General features: G+C 38.7%; 1 protein-coding gene across 2 annotated transcripts; it reads right to left on the bottom strand.

Annotated features, from left to right (window-relative positions):
• Window positions 1–461: 461 nt before the first annotated feature.
• LOC117959579 (guanine nucleotide-binding protein G(q) subunit alpha-like) lies at window positions 462–12,438 on the bottom strand. 2 transcript variants are annotated; one of them, XM_034896801.1, is made up of 8 exons: window positions 12,017–12,351; window positions 11,667–11,823; window positions 9,027–9,211; window positions 5,101–5,255; window positions 4,691–4,819; window positions 3,782–3,911; window positions 3,131–3,284; window positions 462–1,941 (listed from the first exon to the last, which is right to left on the bottom strand). In XM_034896801.1, the coding sequence occupies exons 1-8, from the start codon at window positions 12,041–12,043 to the stop codon at window positions 1,751–1,753; spliced, it is 1,128 nt and encodes a 375-aa protein (XP_034752692.1). In that variant the 5' UTR covers window positions 12,044–12,351; the 3' UTR covers window positions 462–1,750. The 2 variants fall into 2 exon arrangements, with proteins under 2 accessions (XP_034752692.1, XP_034752693.1); XM_034896802.1 differs by having other exon boundaries at window positions 1,692–1,941; window positions 12,210–12,438.
• Between the last annotated feature and the right edge of the window lie 431 nt (window positions 12,439–12,869).

Raw genomic sequence — 12,869 nt, 5'->3', positions numbered from 1 at the left:
GGGGGGTCTTTTACATGTCTGTGTCTGGGAGCCTATTGTCTTATGATGTGCCCATTGCTTTGAAGTAATAAGTAACAGCTTTTTACTGATATTATTTCATATTAAAACGTGTAAAGTTGTTTATTTGTTATTCATTTACAAAGTTTACACTGAATGATTAATGTAACTATTATTAATGTAGTTTCTAATACCATGCACAGCTCCTACATCACTTCCAGTGCCTGTCTTCCTCCAAAAATAAAGATTATCCACCCTATATATATCCCTGTGTACAACACTAGAACTATGGACCCAACAGAAGTACTGCTGCAGCCTCCAGCCAGATGGATGTATCACAGAGGAGGATTTCAGGACCAACACTGCTCCAGATAAGCAGACAGAGCAGCCAAGAAGACAAACACTTGAAAGCTAACCCAACAGTGTGCTGGAGCTGGTTTGTAAACACAGACAAACAGACACTTAGCAGCAAATGTCTGTTTATTTATTAAAACAAAAAACGGCATTAAGATATCGCTGTGACAGTGAAATCTAACCCTAAATTGCTGTTCAAATTAGGCTGTAATTATTTCTAATGAGAAGAAAAGGGTTGTGTAAACATTAGTGCCGTAGATACACTCTCATTAGCTTTTTATTCATGCATCTAATACCCTTGAACATAAGAAAAAAGGATTCACTAGTTTAATACCTCAGTGATTATTATTGATTATTATTATTATCGTAACAGTTCTCCCTTTAGCACTTAGTCTTTCAACACTGACATTGATGCAAACTGACCTTGAAGCATTTTGTGATACAAAATGTGTACCATTAACGTACCATGTGACATTTACAATATGCATTCAGATAAATAATTGGGCGAATTCCAAAGCCAATTTAGCAGAAGACTTATAGGCAAGAAAACTTAGAATCCAATCCAACAGTCCCTGAACTGCATGAACACTTGATTCTACAGCTTTGACCAATTAAAAACGTATGTGTTAAATTACATACAAATATAATAATACTGTGCATACAAAATAGTGGTTTAAGACTGAATAATGCCATCACAGACAAATGCAAAAGTGTACCAAGTCTTGTGAAAAGAAATGAGGTTGTGGAAATGAGAGTACCCAACTAAGTGAGGTACACACAAACAGAACATCAGCACAAATACCAATGTAATACAGTAAATGTGTCATTAGTGTTAATTATTACTCCATTCCCCCTTTAGTCCAGATACAAAATAAACATTTAGACAATTAAAAACAGTTTTTAACTCTAAAAGAAACTACAACTAACTTGAGTTAGTGATGTGAGGTGCTGCACTGCAGTTAGTCTACATTCACGTCCACAGATTCCCTGAAGGAGGGACCTAGTATATTACAAGTCCTTGGAGGCTTTTGAGGCCACTGAAATACTTTTTCCCTCTCAATCCATCGATGTGCATTTATACTGTTACTGCTCAAAAATGTTCACAAAAGAGCTCCATAAATTTCAGAGTGCATACTATAATAGACTCCTCACTAAGGCAGCATTTTAATTGTCAGGACACACTTCATTATAGCTGGAGCCATGCATTTTCAAAGAGTCTAACAGGGAAATTTGAAATACATCAGTAGTACAGTCATTTGGCGACAAGCTCTGTAGCTTCTCATTTCCTGTTGTGGATTAAGGTGTTCAGCAGCAGAGTGAGGCAAACTGAATCACTGCAGAGCTCTCCAGACTGCCAGCCATACAAAGCCGATTGAATTACAGCGGCAACACTACCGTTTTAAACCAAGTTGTAGACTTCCAGGTTGATATGCAAGATGTGGTCCTTCACCGCGCTGAAGACAAATCGAATGCTGTCTGTGTCTGTGGCACAGGTGAAGTGGGAGTAGATGATTTTTTTCTCGTTTGGATTGAGACTGACAAACATATCTAAGATGAATTGTTTTCCTGCTTTGACATCACGCTGGGGACCTGGTGGAGAGAGACAGAGGACAGAAACAGCACATTAAAGTCATTGTAGTATTTTCCAGTAGTATTAGAAAAGCTCAAGAATAGAGAGACGCTACCATAGTAATATAAAATGGTCGCAGAACTTTAAAGTAAGACAATGTAACATATAAAAATAACACAAACTTCCAACTTTGAATGAATGAAAACTTTAATTCAAAAGCAATAAAATCCCTGATAGATTCCATACATGTGGCTACAGCTTAGGGCTGGGCAGTATATCGATATCGCGATATGAGACTAGATATCGTCTTAGATTTTTGGATATCGTGACACACGTGAGTGTTGTCTTTTACTGGTTTAAAGGCTCTTACCCAATAAAGTGATGTACTTTTCTGAATTTACCGGACTGCTCTAGCTGTTCTATTGTTTGCCTTTTCCCCACTTAGACATTATGTCCACATTGCCAATGGTTATTTATCTAAAATCTAAGTGTGAAGATATTTTGTCAAAGCACCAATTGTCAACCCTAGAATATTGCCGCAATATCAATATCAAGGTTTTTGGTCAAGAATATTTTGATATCTGATTTTCTCCCTATCGCCCAGCCCTACTGTAGCTGTACTTACGGTAATCTGCATATGACCAGTAGCGCATCATGACTAATGTTAGCTAACATTATAGATTTATATTGCTCCACAAAAGGACTATTTAAAGACGTCCCCATTAAGTGACCCGACTGAGAACAAATAAAATGGGACCACGAGCAGAAAACAATTAAATGTGTCGGTGTTTATCTCTTGGTCTACTTTTGTGATAACAAAACACATTTAATTGTTTATCTTTGACAAGCAAGGAATACAAGTAGAGAAGAGTTATAAGATCCGACTCAGTAGTTCAATAATATTTCAAGTTGACTAACATTAGCCATTAAAAACGACTGGTGATACCGGACCACCCCGGGCTGCACTGTAGCAGCAACATTACTAAGTGTATTGAATTGAGCCAGGTTTTGTTTTATTGCATATTTATTCAACTTTTCATCTGTAAAAATAAGACGCAAAATGCAACAAAAAAAAGTCACTTTAAAAACAAAGAAATTCTAACAAAACCAACAATGGATGGAAACGCTTAATCAATAATGTTGTAATCAAAACATAAATACCATCCTACTGGGCTGCATTTTCACCAAGAATGAACTGTTTCCTCTTACCATCATATTCAGGGAAGTAGTCGACCAAATGTGAGTGCATAATTTTCTCCTCCAGTAAGTCTATCTTGTTAAGAAACAAGATGACTGAAGAGTCTTTGAACCACTTGTATGTTATGATTGTCCGGAACAAGGCCATGCTTTCCTCCATGCGATTCTTTGAAAAACAAATAACACAAAAGTTTAAACATGAGCAAAAATATGGAATCAGACATATAGAGTTAGACAGCAGTACTTCAGCAGTGATTGCTTGTTTGAGCAAATTCAATTGGCTGTAATCTCATCAAGTGAACAAGCCTCTCTGAGAGGTGCACTTTGCTGAACAGAGCAGCTAAAGAGCTCCCCCTGCAGGTGAACTGTGTGCACTGCCACAAATTAAGGGTTTATCATTGTAACCAGAAAGAGGGAAAGAAGAAAATAGAGAGAACCAGACTTGTGCTGGACTCTGCAGAAAGCTTGGCCATCATCTCTGCCTCACCGGTTTGGCCTTAAACAAAAGAAAAAATGTCTCTTTTGTGTCCCTCACATTTATTTTTTGATGATCTCAAGGTGAGCCCTTTCTTTTCCTAAATACGGGCTAACAAGATATATATAGAGAGAGATGATCTTGTAATTGTTAAAGAATATTTTTGCAAGGAGCAGTCTGCACCTCACCTCATTGACAGACTCAACAAGGACCTGGTCGTACTCGCTGAGCGCCACGAGGAACATGATGGAAGTAACTTCCTCAAAACAGTGAATCCACTTCCTCCTCTCTGAACGCTGGCCACCCACATCCACCATCCTACAGCCACAGGGTAAAGCCATTATTAAATAAATCATCATACTACCAATTTACAGACAGCTTAATTCTTTGTATTTAGGGCTGTTTTTGTGGGGATTAATAACATTATTAATAGCACCTAAATATAGATAGTATGATGAGTTTTTTTTCCAGAATTGATCATAAATAGACATAGTGTCTACTGACTTTTTACTCAGAACAGTGTTCGTTCACAAGGTTGCACCAGTTAAATTGTAATGTTAAATTATGGGAATAGATACTTTCCCTTCATCAAATAATCTGGTTTCGAAAGGAGACATTTAAATGTTTTAAGACCAGTTGAATGTAATTCATTAATATAGAAACAAAACCTATTTCCACAACTGGCCTGATTTGACATAGCTAATGAAACTATGTGCGCAAGACAAGACCATGGACCTCTGACAATTAATTATTAAATGAGGTCCAGCTGGGCTGGAGCAAGACTATTAAAGACTAACAAGACATAATGGCTTCCAAGGCGTGTCTCTACTTCCACAGTAATGCTCTTTAGTCTTGTCAGAGGACACAGGAAGAATCAGGACTATAGAGGCTACAGCCTAGCTACAGCCTAGCTACAGCCTCTGTGAGGCTGTACTTGTAGCACAGCGCTGCTTTGAGCAAAATGGTAACGTTAACATGCTAACATTCACTATGACGATGCAAACATGCTGATGAGTGTGTGTACCATACATTTTTACAAAAAACACATGTCAGTCTAAGACATAAAATATAACAAAACAAAGACATAAAACACTCACCTAAACACCACATTCTCCAGGTCAAAGGGGTACTCTATAATACCTGTTGTGGGCACCCTGACCCTCAGGACATCCTGCTGGGTTGGCAGGTAAGCAGTATCTGAAATTCGGTCCATGTCATTCAGATAGCTATTTACACAGGAGGACAAAAATGAAAACCAGTTAGAGTGATTTAAAACAAGGAGAAGGACAGAGGAGGCACACAGTATATTGTAAAATAGTCATGTTATTGATGCTTTTGTCTCAGCCAATTCACTAAAAGAGAGAAATTAAATGTTGTTTCTTTGCTTTTCAAGCCTTTTGTCAACAACCTTAAATATGAGCCTTCTGAGTCCATTAATTAAACAGACAACTAGCAGATACAACAATTGAAACTATTTAGCAATATCTGAGTTTCTGTTCACACTCACTATTTGGCAGAGTCTGAGAGCTGGTATTCCCTCTTACGATTGTAACATTCCTGAATCCCTGGGTCACTCCACAGGCTCTTGATGGCATCCACGTAGGGGTTTTTCAACGTTGTGACCTTCTCCACCTCAACCCCACGGACAATTATGGCGTTCGCCTGAACAACAACAGATTTATGATGAACATAATGTCATGTTTGTGTTCTTGTACATTGTTCTCGTAGTGTTACGAAAGATACAATTGAGTTTCAATTTTAAAGAGAAGAGACATGATGGTGTCACTGGGCTTATCTCCCACTCTAGATGTTTCATTTCATTAGTAAGGGAAAAAGACCTTCATGCTCCTCTTTACCCTTACAGTTTGACAAAATCACTTTATCTTACACCCATTGTTTCCTTCTGACCTCAGTATCAGTCATACTAGGTGGTAAAGCCTGATCTGCATGGCTTCAAACAGGATGCCTTGTAATTCACAACCTGATTCGTACCATTAATCTTAAAAGCCTATTCAAGGACTGTCCAGAACCCATGCTTCACCAGCAACAAGTCCATCATACCGTATTTACCAGTGCTGTGGTTAGAAACTAGGACATTCTGCTTCTATTACAAGAAAGCAAATGTGGCATTTGGATATGACTGAGTCTAACCAATGGACTAGAGTTAAGTTGTCTATACTTGATCACCAGCAGAGTTTACCTGTGTTGAGCACTCATTCTATGCTGACTCAAATGTCTACCATTTTGGATGGTTGATCAAAACAAAGGATCACCTCGCAATTTAGGAAATTGTAATTATTGTGAGTATTTTTTTTAACTTTTATAATAGACCAAATGATTAATCACAAATACATTACTGGCAGATTACCCAATCATCAAAAGAATCATTAGAGTACTCTTTTACTGGCGAGAAATAATTACACCAGAAGCTAAGGATGATGTAGGACTACCCACTCTGTTAAAAAACTATGGACTCAAAAAATATTCTCTTTGGAAGATATTTTACGACCCAAGCTATTCTGTTGTCCTCAGCATGCTTTAATCCCCAGTCACACACCTACACAGTACACCGCTGGTAGATTTAGCAATGAAGTACTGCACACAACATATTCCTGCCCTTGCTTTTTGTTTCAGCTGTTATTTCAGGGTTTTATTCTAAAAGCTAAAGGAAGTACAAAGGCTGCTTTGTGTTTTTCCGGTTTTGTAAAGAGATGTCCTCAGTCTTGGACCCAGAGGGGGTTTTCAGTCAGCCAGAAAACTCTGCACAAGCTGTTTGGTCATTTATGGGTGAACAATTCCTTTAAGACTGTTTACTCTCAGTTACTGCTGCCTGGGACTTTGGCATTGCCGCATGTGAGGGGGGACTTTTGATCAATAAACAGCCTCATTTTACAAGGTGCTTCTGCAGACATACTGCAATTGTCATCTTGTTGATGTCCGGCTGTGTTTAATGTTCTGATGGTTTCTTCCACTGCGACAGTGATAAAAGGAGATTGTGACCCTGCCATAATACAAATGTCTATGAGCTGCCATATTGTCTTAAAATTCAGAGAAATACAATACATCTATACACACTGTACATTGTTTAACTATTACACCACTGTTAGTCTTGCATTACCAGACCAATATCCAGAGCTGGAGAATGGTCTGGCTGCACCAGTTAACATTCTGGTATAAGGGGCAAAACCACTCTGCCTTGTTTGTATTTCTTTAAAACAATTGCCATCGTTTTGGGTGCCACTAAACCCCGGATGCAGTGATGGTGCCCTTGCAAAATACACTACCGGTCAAATGTTTGGGGTCACTTACAAATTTCCATACCAATCCATTATAGATAGAATACCAGCTGATCTGAGTGGGTGGCTGATCTTTAATGCAATAACCATTCATCCAATGGTCCAAATATATCTAACTAAAATGAAACCAATACTTCTCTATACATAATAATAGTAATAATAATAATCCTAATAATATTCCTGTTTTTCTGCAGTTAGGCTTACTGAAACTGCTACCAGATATTGTATGTGTGTTTAAAACAACCTTAGAAGTTTATTTTTAGTTACTTCTTTTTTGATACTTCTGGGGGAAGTCTTACCCTCAAATGCCTTTCCCTTTTTGTCCCTTTTTTAAAATTATTTTCATGGCTCCTGCTTCAGCACTTTCATGCTCCCACTCTTCTCTTTAAAAAAATGACAGGGAAAATTTGAAGGGATTGTTAGAAGCTGCTGTGTCAGTTTTCTTTTAACCTATTTTATCTCTCCATTCTCCAACCTCCTGAGATCACTCAAAAAATCTTAGCAACTTACTAAAAGCTCACTCTTACTTCCTCCAACTTCATTGAATCTAATGAACCATTCGCTGAGGCTGTTAGGGCCTGTGTCCATATTTTCACCACTAACCCAATCTACTCCGCTGAAAGACGCTGGTGCTCAGAACCCTCACTCCTACACTTAGGACACTCAGTTGCTAAGCCTGTCAAGCTTTCCATTCTCACACAGGCACATTGTCATCCTGTGAGCACACAGCGTAAACGATCAAATAATGATGAAGGCCTTTCATTACCTAATCTGTACCCAAGTTTATATTAGAGACATATCTTCTACCATTTGCCTGTTTATGCTGTTAATACAAAGTCAACACTCTCTGCATCCGTTTCAAATTTAAAGCCCTCTAGTGTTAGTAGACCGTTTAGTTTGTGAATGGTAACATGGCTTTTTGACCTCACTGACCCACTTCAGTACTAAAATCTGCATGCTCAGTGACAAACATTGTCATCCTGTTAGCTTGCACAGAAGATCACCCTCACTCAGAGGCAGAGAAAATCATAACCCATGTGCTGACTCAGACTTGGTTAATGCTGATAAAGGTCTACGTCGGCCACATGACCTCTTACCATTGTCACCGGAGACAGGAAGTGGACTCGTCATCTAAACCCTTACAGCTGGAACACACCGGGCGGGCAAATGTCACATAGTGTAGATACATGCCTGATCACGCACCTGGCCATTCATACCAGACGCGTATTACTACACGCCGGTCACAAAAGCAATCCTTCTCCTCTCTGCTCTCTGTCTACAAAAGAAAGAGACGGGATGAGTGGGGACAACTGTCGTAACTGTAGCCTATATGGGGCTGTGTGTGCAGCTGTAGCCTATGTGTTTGTGTGTGTGTGTGTGTGTGTGTGTGTGTGTGTGTGTGTCTCACACACTCTGTCTATCTGGCAGTCTCTCTCTCTCTCCTTGTCTTGCTGTGAGAAGTCAAGACAGCCAAAATCACCATGGACCTTTTTATTTTTGTAAAGTATCTGGCTGCACTGTGGCCCTCCTGAATGTGATTACCTGCCTGGCTTGACACACGCATCTCGCGCAAGAAATAGAGGAGACGCTGAAACTATCGCTGCGGAGTGCGGGCTGACGCGGGCGCTATAGCCCGGTATGAACGGACAGATTTGTTAACATGGGCGCCAAATGAAAATTGTTGTGCTATGCTGCTATATGTGATGCTTATGTGCCCGGTGTGTTTTGGCTGTTACCTAGATAAGCATATTTGTGTGGACCAGCACATTTGTGTTATTAACAGGCACCTGCCATTGGTATGATTCCTGTGTGATTAATGGGAAATTATCTGTCTCCCTTGCTCGTTTGTCTTTTAGCTGTATTTGGCCCAGGAGTACCTGTGTTAGCATGCCTGCAGTGTAACCTCATACGTACTTTCTAAAAGTCAGCCTGCTTTGTCTCAGCCAGCCTTTGTAAGTAGACAAAACTTTCTGGAAGCATGACTGCAAACTAAACAACGTTGAAAATGACCAGAAATACTTCACCATAGTGACACACCACAGACGGTAAACCATGCCGATGCTTCTGGTGGACAGTGTGCAATAAAACCTCTTTCTCAATCCAACTGCGTGAAGCAGAAAACAACCGTTTGGTCTACCTTGTTGTGTTCACACTTGTAGGGGATCTTTAATGTGTCCATGGCCTGGATCATGGCCTGCATGGCTGTGAAGATGTTCTGGTAGACCAGCCTGGTGAAGCCTCTCTTGTCTTCTTCAGAGTATCCACGGCCATGGATGATCCTCATCTGCTTGATGAAAGTGCTCTTACCACTTTCACCAGTTCCTAGCCACCAACAAATCCATAACGTAAGTGCACACATACATATCAACTTAAAAAGCACCCGGGGAATGTTGTATGGGTATATTTTCTCTTTCAGAACTGATATCAATACAATCACATAAAGCTCAATTGGGTTTTATTAAAGAGGACAGCCACCCATTCATTGTCCATCGAGTAGCTCCAGACTTTAGAGTTGATGTCATCACAAGTTTAAGACTTCACATCTTCACAAATATTGAGTGAAGTTTCCTTGATCATGGACATAACATAATGGCATTCCTAATTTAGCTGGTGTTCCCCTTTTAAAAACCCAAACCAACAATACGCAGTCCATCTCTGTGATCTCCTTATGTCCGATACTTTGGTTTGGTTTGTACTTTGTGTACTAGTCGTATTCACGAATGTCAACTAGGATTAACACCAAGGTAAACAGTATACCTGGTAGACAACAGCATTTTAGCCTTGTCATTGTGACATGATGTAATCAGTTAGCTCACAGCCTCACAGAGCTACAAGCATGGCAGTAGACTCTGTGCCACAGACAGCAATAGAGGGCTATGGCACAGAGAATTAAGCTACATCACATTATTGCTACAGAGGCAATACTTTTAAGTAGGATCAATTTAATGCTGGTTATCAAAACCAGCATTAAATTGATCCTACTTAAAAGTCCAATGAAAAGATCAACTCTTGATTGGATTAGTTGACAATATAAAACACAAATTTGCATGTATTAGACAACATAAAGACAACATATTGTCTATATTTTTCAAAAATATAGAATATCGCCTGTCTCTGTCACGTGTGAAGTACTTTCATGTCTCACTTTTATGCAATCTTGGACTTAATATACATTAATTACCATTGTCTGGGTTTTATCTTACCCTTGGGCCAAGGTTGACAAACAGTGTTGTGTCATCTTATCAGTGTCTGCCTGTAAAAAGTGGAACTAAAAGAAGTTGCAGCATTTCCCTCTCTGGCTGATGAAGTTGAAATGAAAGCATTTATTGGCAACCGTTAAGATAGCTTTGTTGACAGAGTGAAATGATTAGCATGTCATTTGAAATTGTTAAGGATTTTATAAAATACTAGACAAATATATTTAAGGGTTTATACTTAATATGATTATCCTGAATAATTTAAATCTAGTATGAAATGTAAGGTATGCGGTCATTGTTTGGAAAGCACTGAAGCTACACATCGGACTTTGAATCTAAAAGAGTGGTTAAGCATTCAGTACGAGTCACTTCATTTTTAAAAGCAGAATAAGTATAATATTTATTTATCTACCAGTTGGGACTAATGTATGTATTCTTAAAAGTAAGTTATAAGCAGTGATGGAAGCTCTATTTATTGTACTTTAGTACAATGTTTAGGTTGAATATGGTACTATTCCTCCATTACATTTATCTGACAACTATAGGTACTAGTTACTTTTAAGATTTTGCATCCATGTTACATTTATAAAATATGATTCATCGTTACAAACGAAACTATCAAAAACTAAATAAAGTATCGGACATTTGCTCCACCTCAAACAGCAAAGAGTCAACTGCAGTTTACACATTAATGCATCAGTAATAATAATCTAATAATTTAGCCTATTCATTAACTCTCACCTGGATTTCCTTGCACAAGTACATTTACTTTCATTCGTTTTTCGTAAATGTAGCTGACATAAATGTGGTATGTCAAATTAAAGTAAAGGATTCTAATCCATGTTACACTACTTGTTATAATTATGATTGTATGTATGTGGTATTACTGTAGAGTTTTCTTTGGTGGGGTGTACTGTGACTAGACACAGATACATCTATTTAGTCTTACTTGTTGATTAACAATGTTAGCAGTATTTTGTTGTTGTCCTGTTCTCTTAATGGAGCTAACCTGACTTTATTATACTGTTGAAGTAGTCCTCTTTACTACCGTTTTGAGGTACTTCTTTTGAGTATTTCGATTTTGTGTCGTTTTATATTACATGTACAATATTGCACTTATTAATCCACTACATTGATTTAACAGATTTACTGTCGTTAGTTACCTAGTTACAGATTAAGACATACAAAACAATAGGCCTGATCATCACGCAAAAGGATCCATTCTTAAAAATAAAACTACCAAATACAGTATATCAAATATTTAAAATAGCCTACTACGTTACAAAGCAATGTTCAACATGCTCCTTACATAATGCAGCAATAATAAGAATCCAATAACACAAAATATATGAAGATAATAAGATAAGATTTACGATAACACACTGAAAGTGAAACTAATTTTACTATTGACACTTTATGTGCATGTCATTGTTGACACTTCAATAAGTTTGAGTACATTTTTTTGTAGTGGGCTAATATCACAATGCTTGTTTTACTTCCGTACAGAGAATCGAAATTCTTCCACCAAGGTTTAAATAAGCTTAAGTATTACTGAAAAACTGTACTTCATTGTCCCTCACCGAGCAAAAGGAGCTTGTATTCCCGTCGCGAGTCCCTCTTGTCCCGGCGGAGCTGCCTCTCGATCTCATCGTTGATCCTGCGAGCCTCTTTGGCCTCTGGGCTGAGGCAGCAAGCCCCAACGGAGCTCAGAGTCATTAGTCCTGGATAACACGTCACCTTCCAAGGCACAGACACATACATAACGTTGGTAATACAAGAAATAAAAAGGCCCCGAGTATCCTAAAGTCAATATATTTTAATTAACCCCTCCAGAATTCCCACTGCGTACGCCAACAGTTTTCTCCCGAGGTGGAAAGAAATGTAAATTTTAAGGAAGTAAAGTTGTTACTCTCTAGGCTGTTGGTATTACCTTGTTCCTCTCCTGTAAAGAGGACATTAAGTTTGTGCAACAACTTAAGAAGACAAGAGTGAAGCAGCGAGTCTTCCCTGGTATCTGTGCTCCGGGCGTGGTGGGCTGAATATGGCGGAGTTTTACTTCATAGCGCTACAAAACAACACAATTGGCAAAAGTCGTTCGCCCGTGCAAAGAAAAGGATGCTCACGTCAGGTTTTCTGTATAAACGAAGCTCGGTGATATTTCCTTTGCGTCCAGTTTGGTTTGTCCCGTTCGCTATCCTGGGTAAAGAAACAACAGTGCACCATGTGACAGAAGGCTGCGCTTTGATGGGAAATCGTGTGTGTGGGCTTCACTATTACATTATGGGAACAAATTTCCGGTGTTAACTTGTAAACTACAGATGCATGAAATAGAGCAACAGGCTGGCACAAATTCCAACCACAAATATTACAACCAGAACTAGATATTCATGTATCATCCGTCGTTGAAATAAAGTAGAAAACACACTTAGTCAACTGTGTCACATACTTTATTTACCAAACACCTGCAGGTACTACAGATAATCAGACACAGAGCTACGACCGGATAGAAAACACGACTCATGAACTCACAAAGCTGTATGCTCCCCGTTTCAAACGGCCCCCGAGAGCCCCTTCAGAACGTTAAAAATGCTTCCAAGCCGTTTTTAAATTAAAAACACTAATGCAATAATAATGGATCAAACAGATCACAAATTGAGGTTGCATTACAGCGAGTCATAATTGGCAGAAAAAAAAGCAAACCAGTCTTATGGCTCTGAAGAAACCTAACCACTCATGAAATTACTGTTTCTATGTAAATATATACACACATACACACTTTATAC

Source organism: Etheostoma cragini, chromosome 16, assembly GCF_013103735.1.
Source record: "Etheostoma cragini isolate CJK2018 chromosome 16, CSU_Ecrag_1.0, whole genome shotgun sequence".
Classification (NCBI taxonomy): Eukaryota; Metazoa; Chordata; class Actinopteri; order Perciformes; family Percidae; genus Etheostoma; species Etheostoma cragini.
Note: the sequence above shows the minus strand (reverse complement) of the source record. Positions and strands in the feature narration are given on the sequence as shown.

Excerpts from the sequence above, each read along its gene's own strand:
- LOC117959579 (XM_034896801.1), bottom strand. The coding sequence starts at position 12,043 with ATGTCCTCTTTACAGGAGAGGAACAAG. Across the intron at positions 4,820-5,100 it reads CTCTCAGACTCTGCCAAATA|CTATCTGAATGACATGGACC; the intron begins GTGAGTGTGAAC and ends CTGTGTAAATAG. Across the intron at positions 1,942-3,130 it reads CTACTTCCCTGAATATGATG|GTCCCCAGCGTGATGTCAAA; the intron begins GTAAGAGGAAAC and ends TCTCTCCACCAG.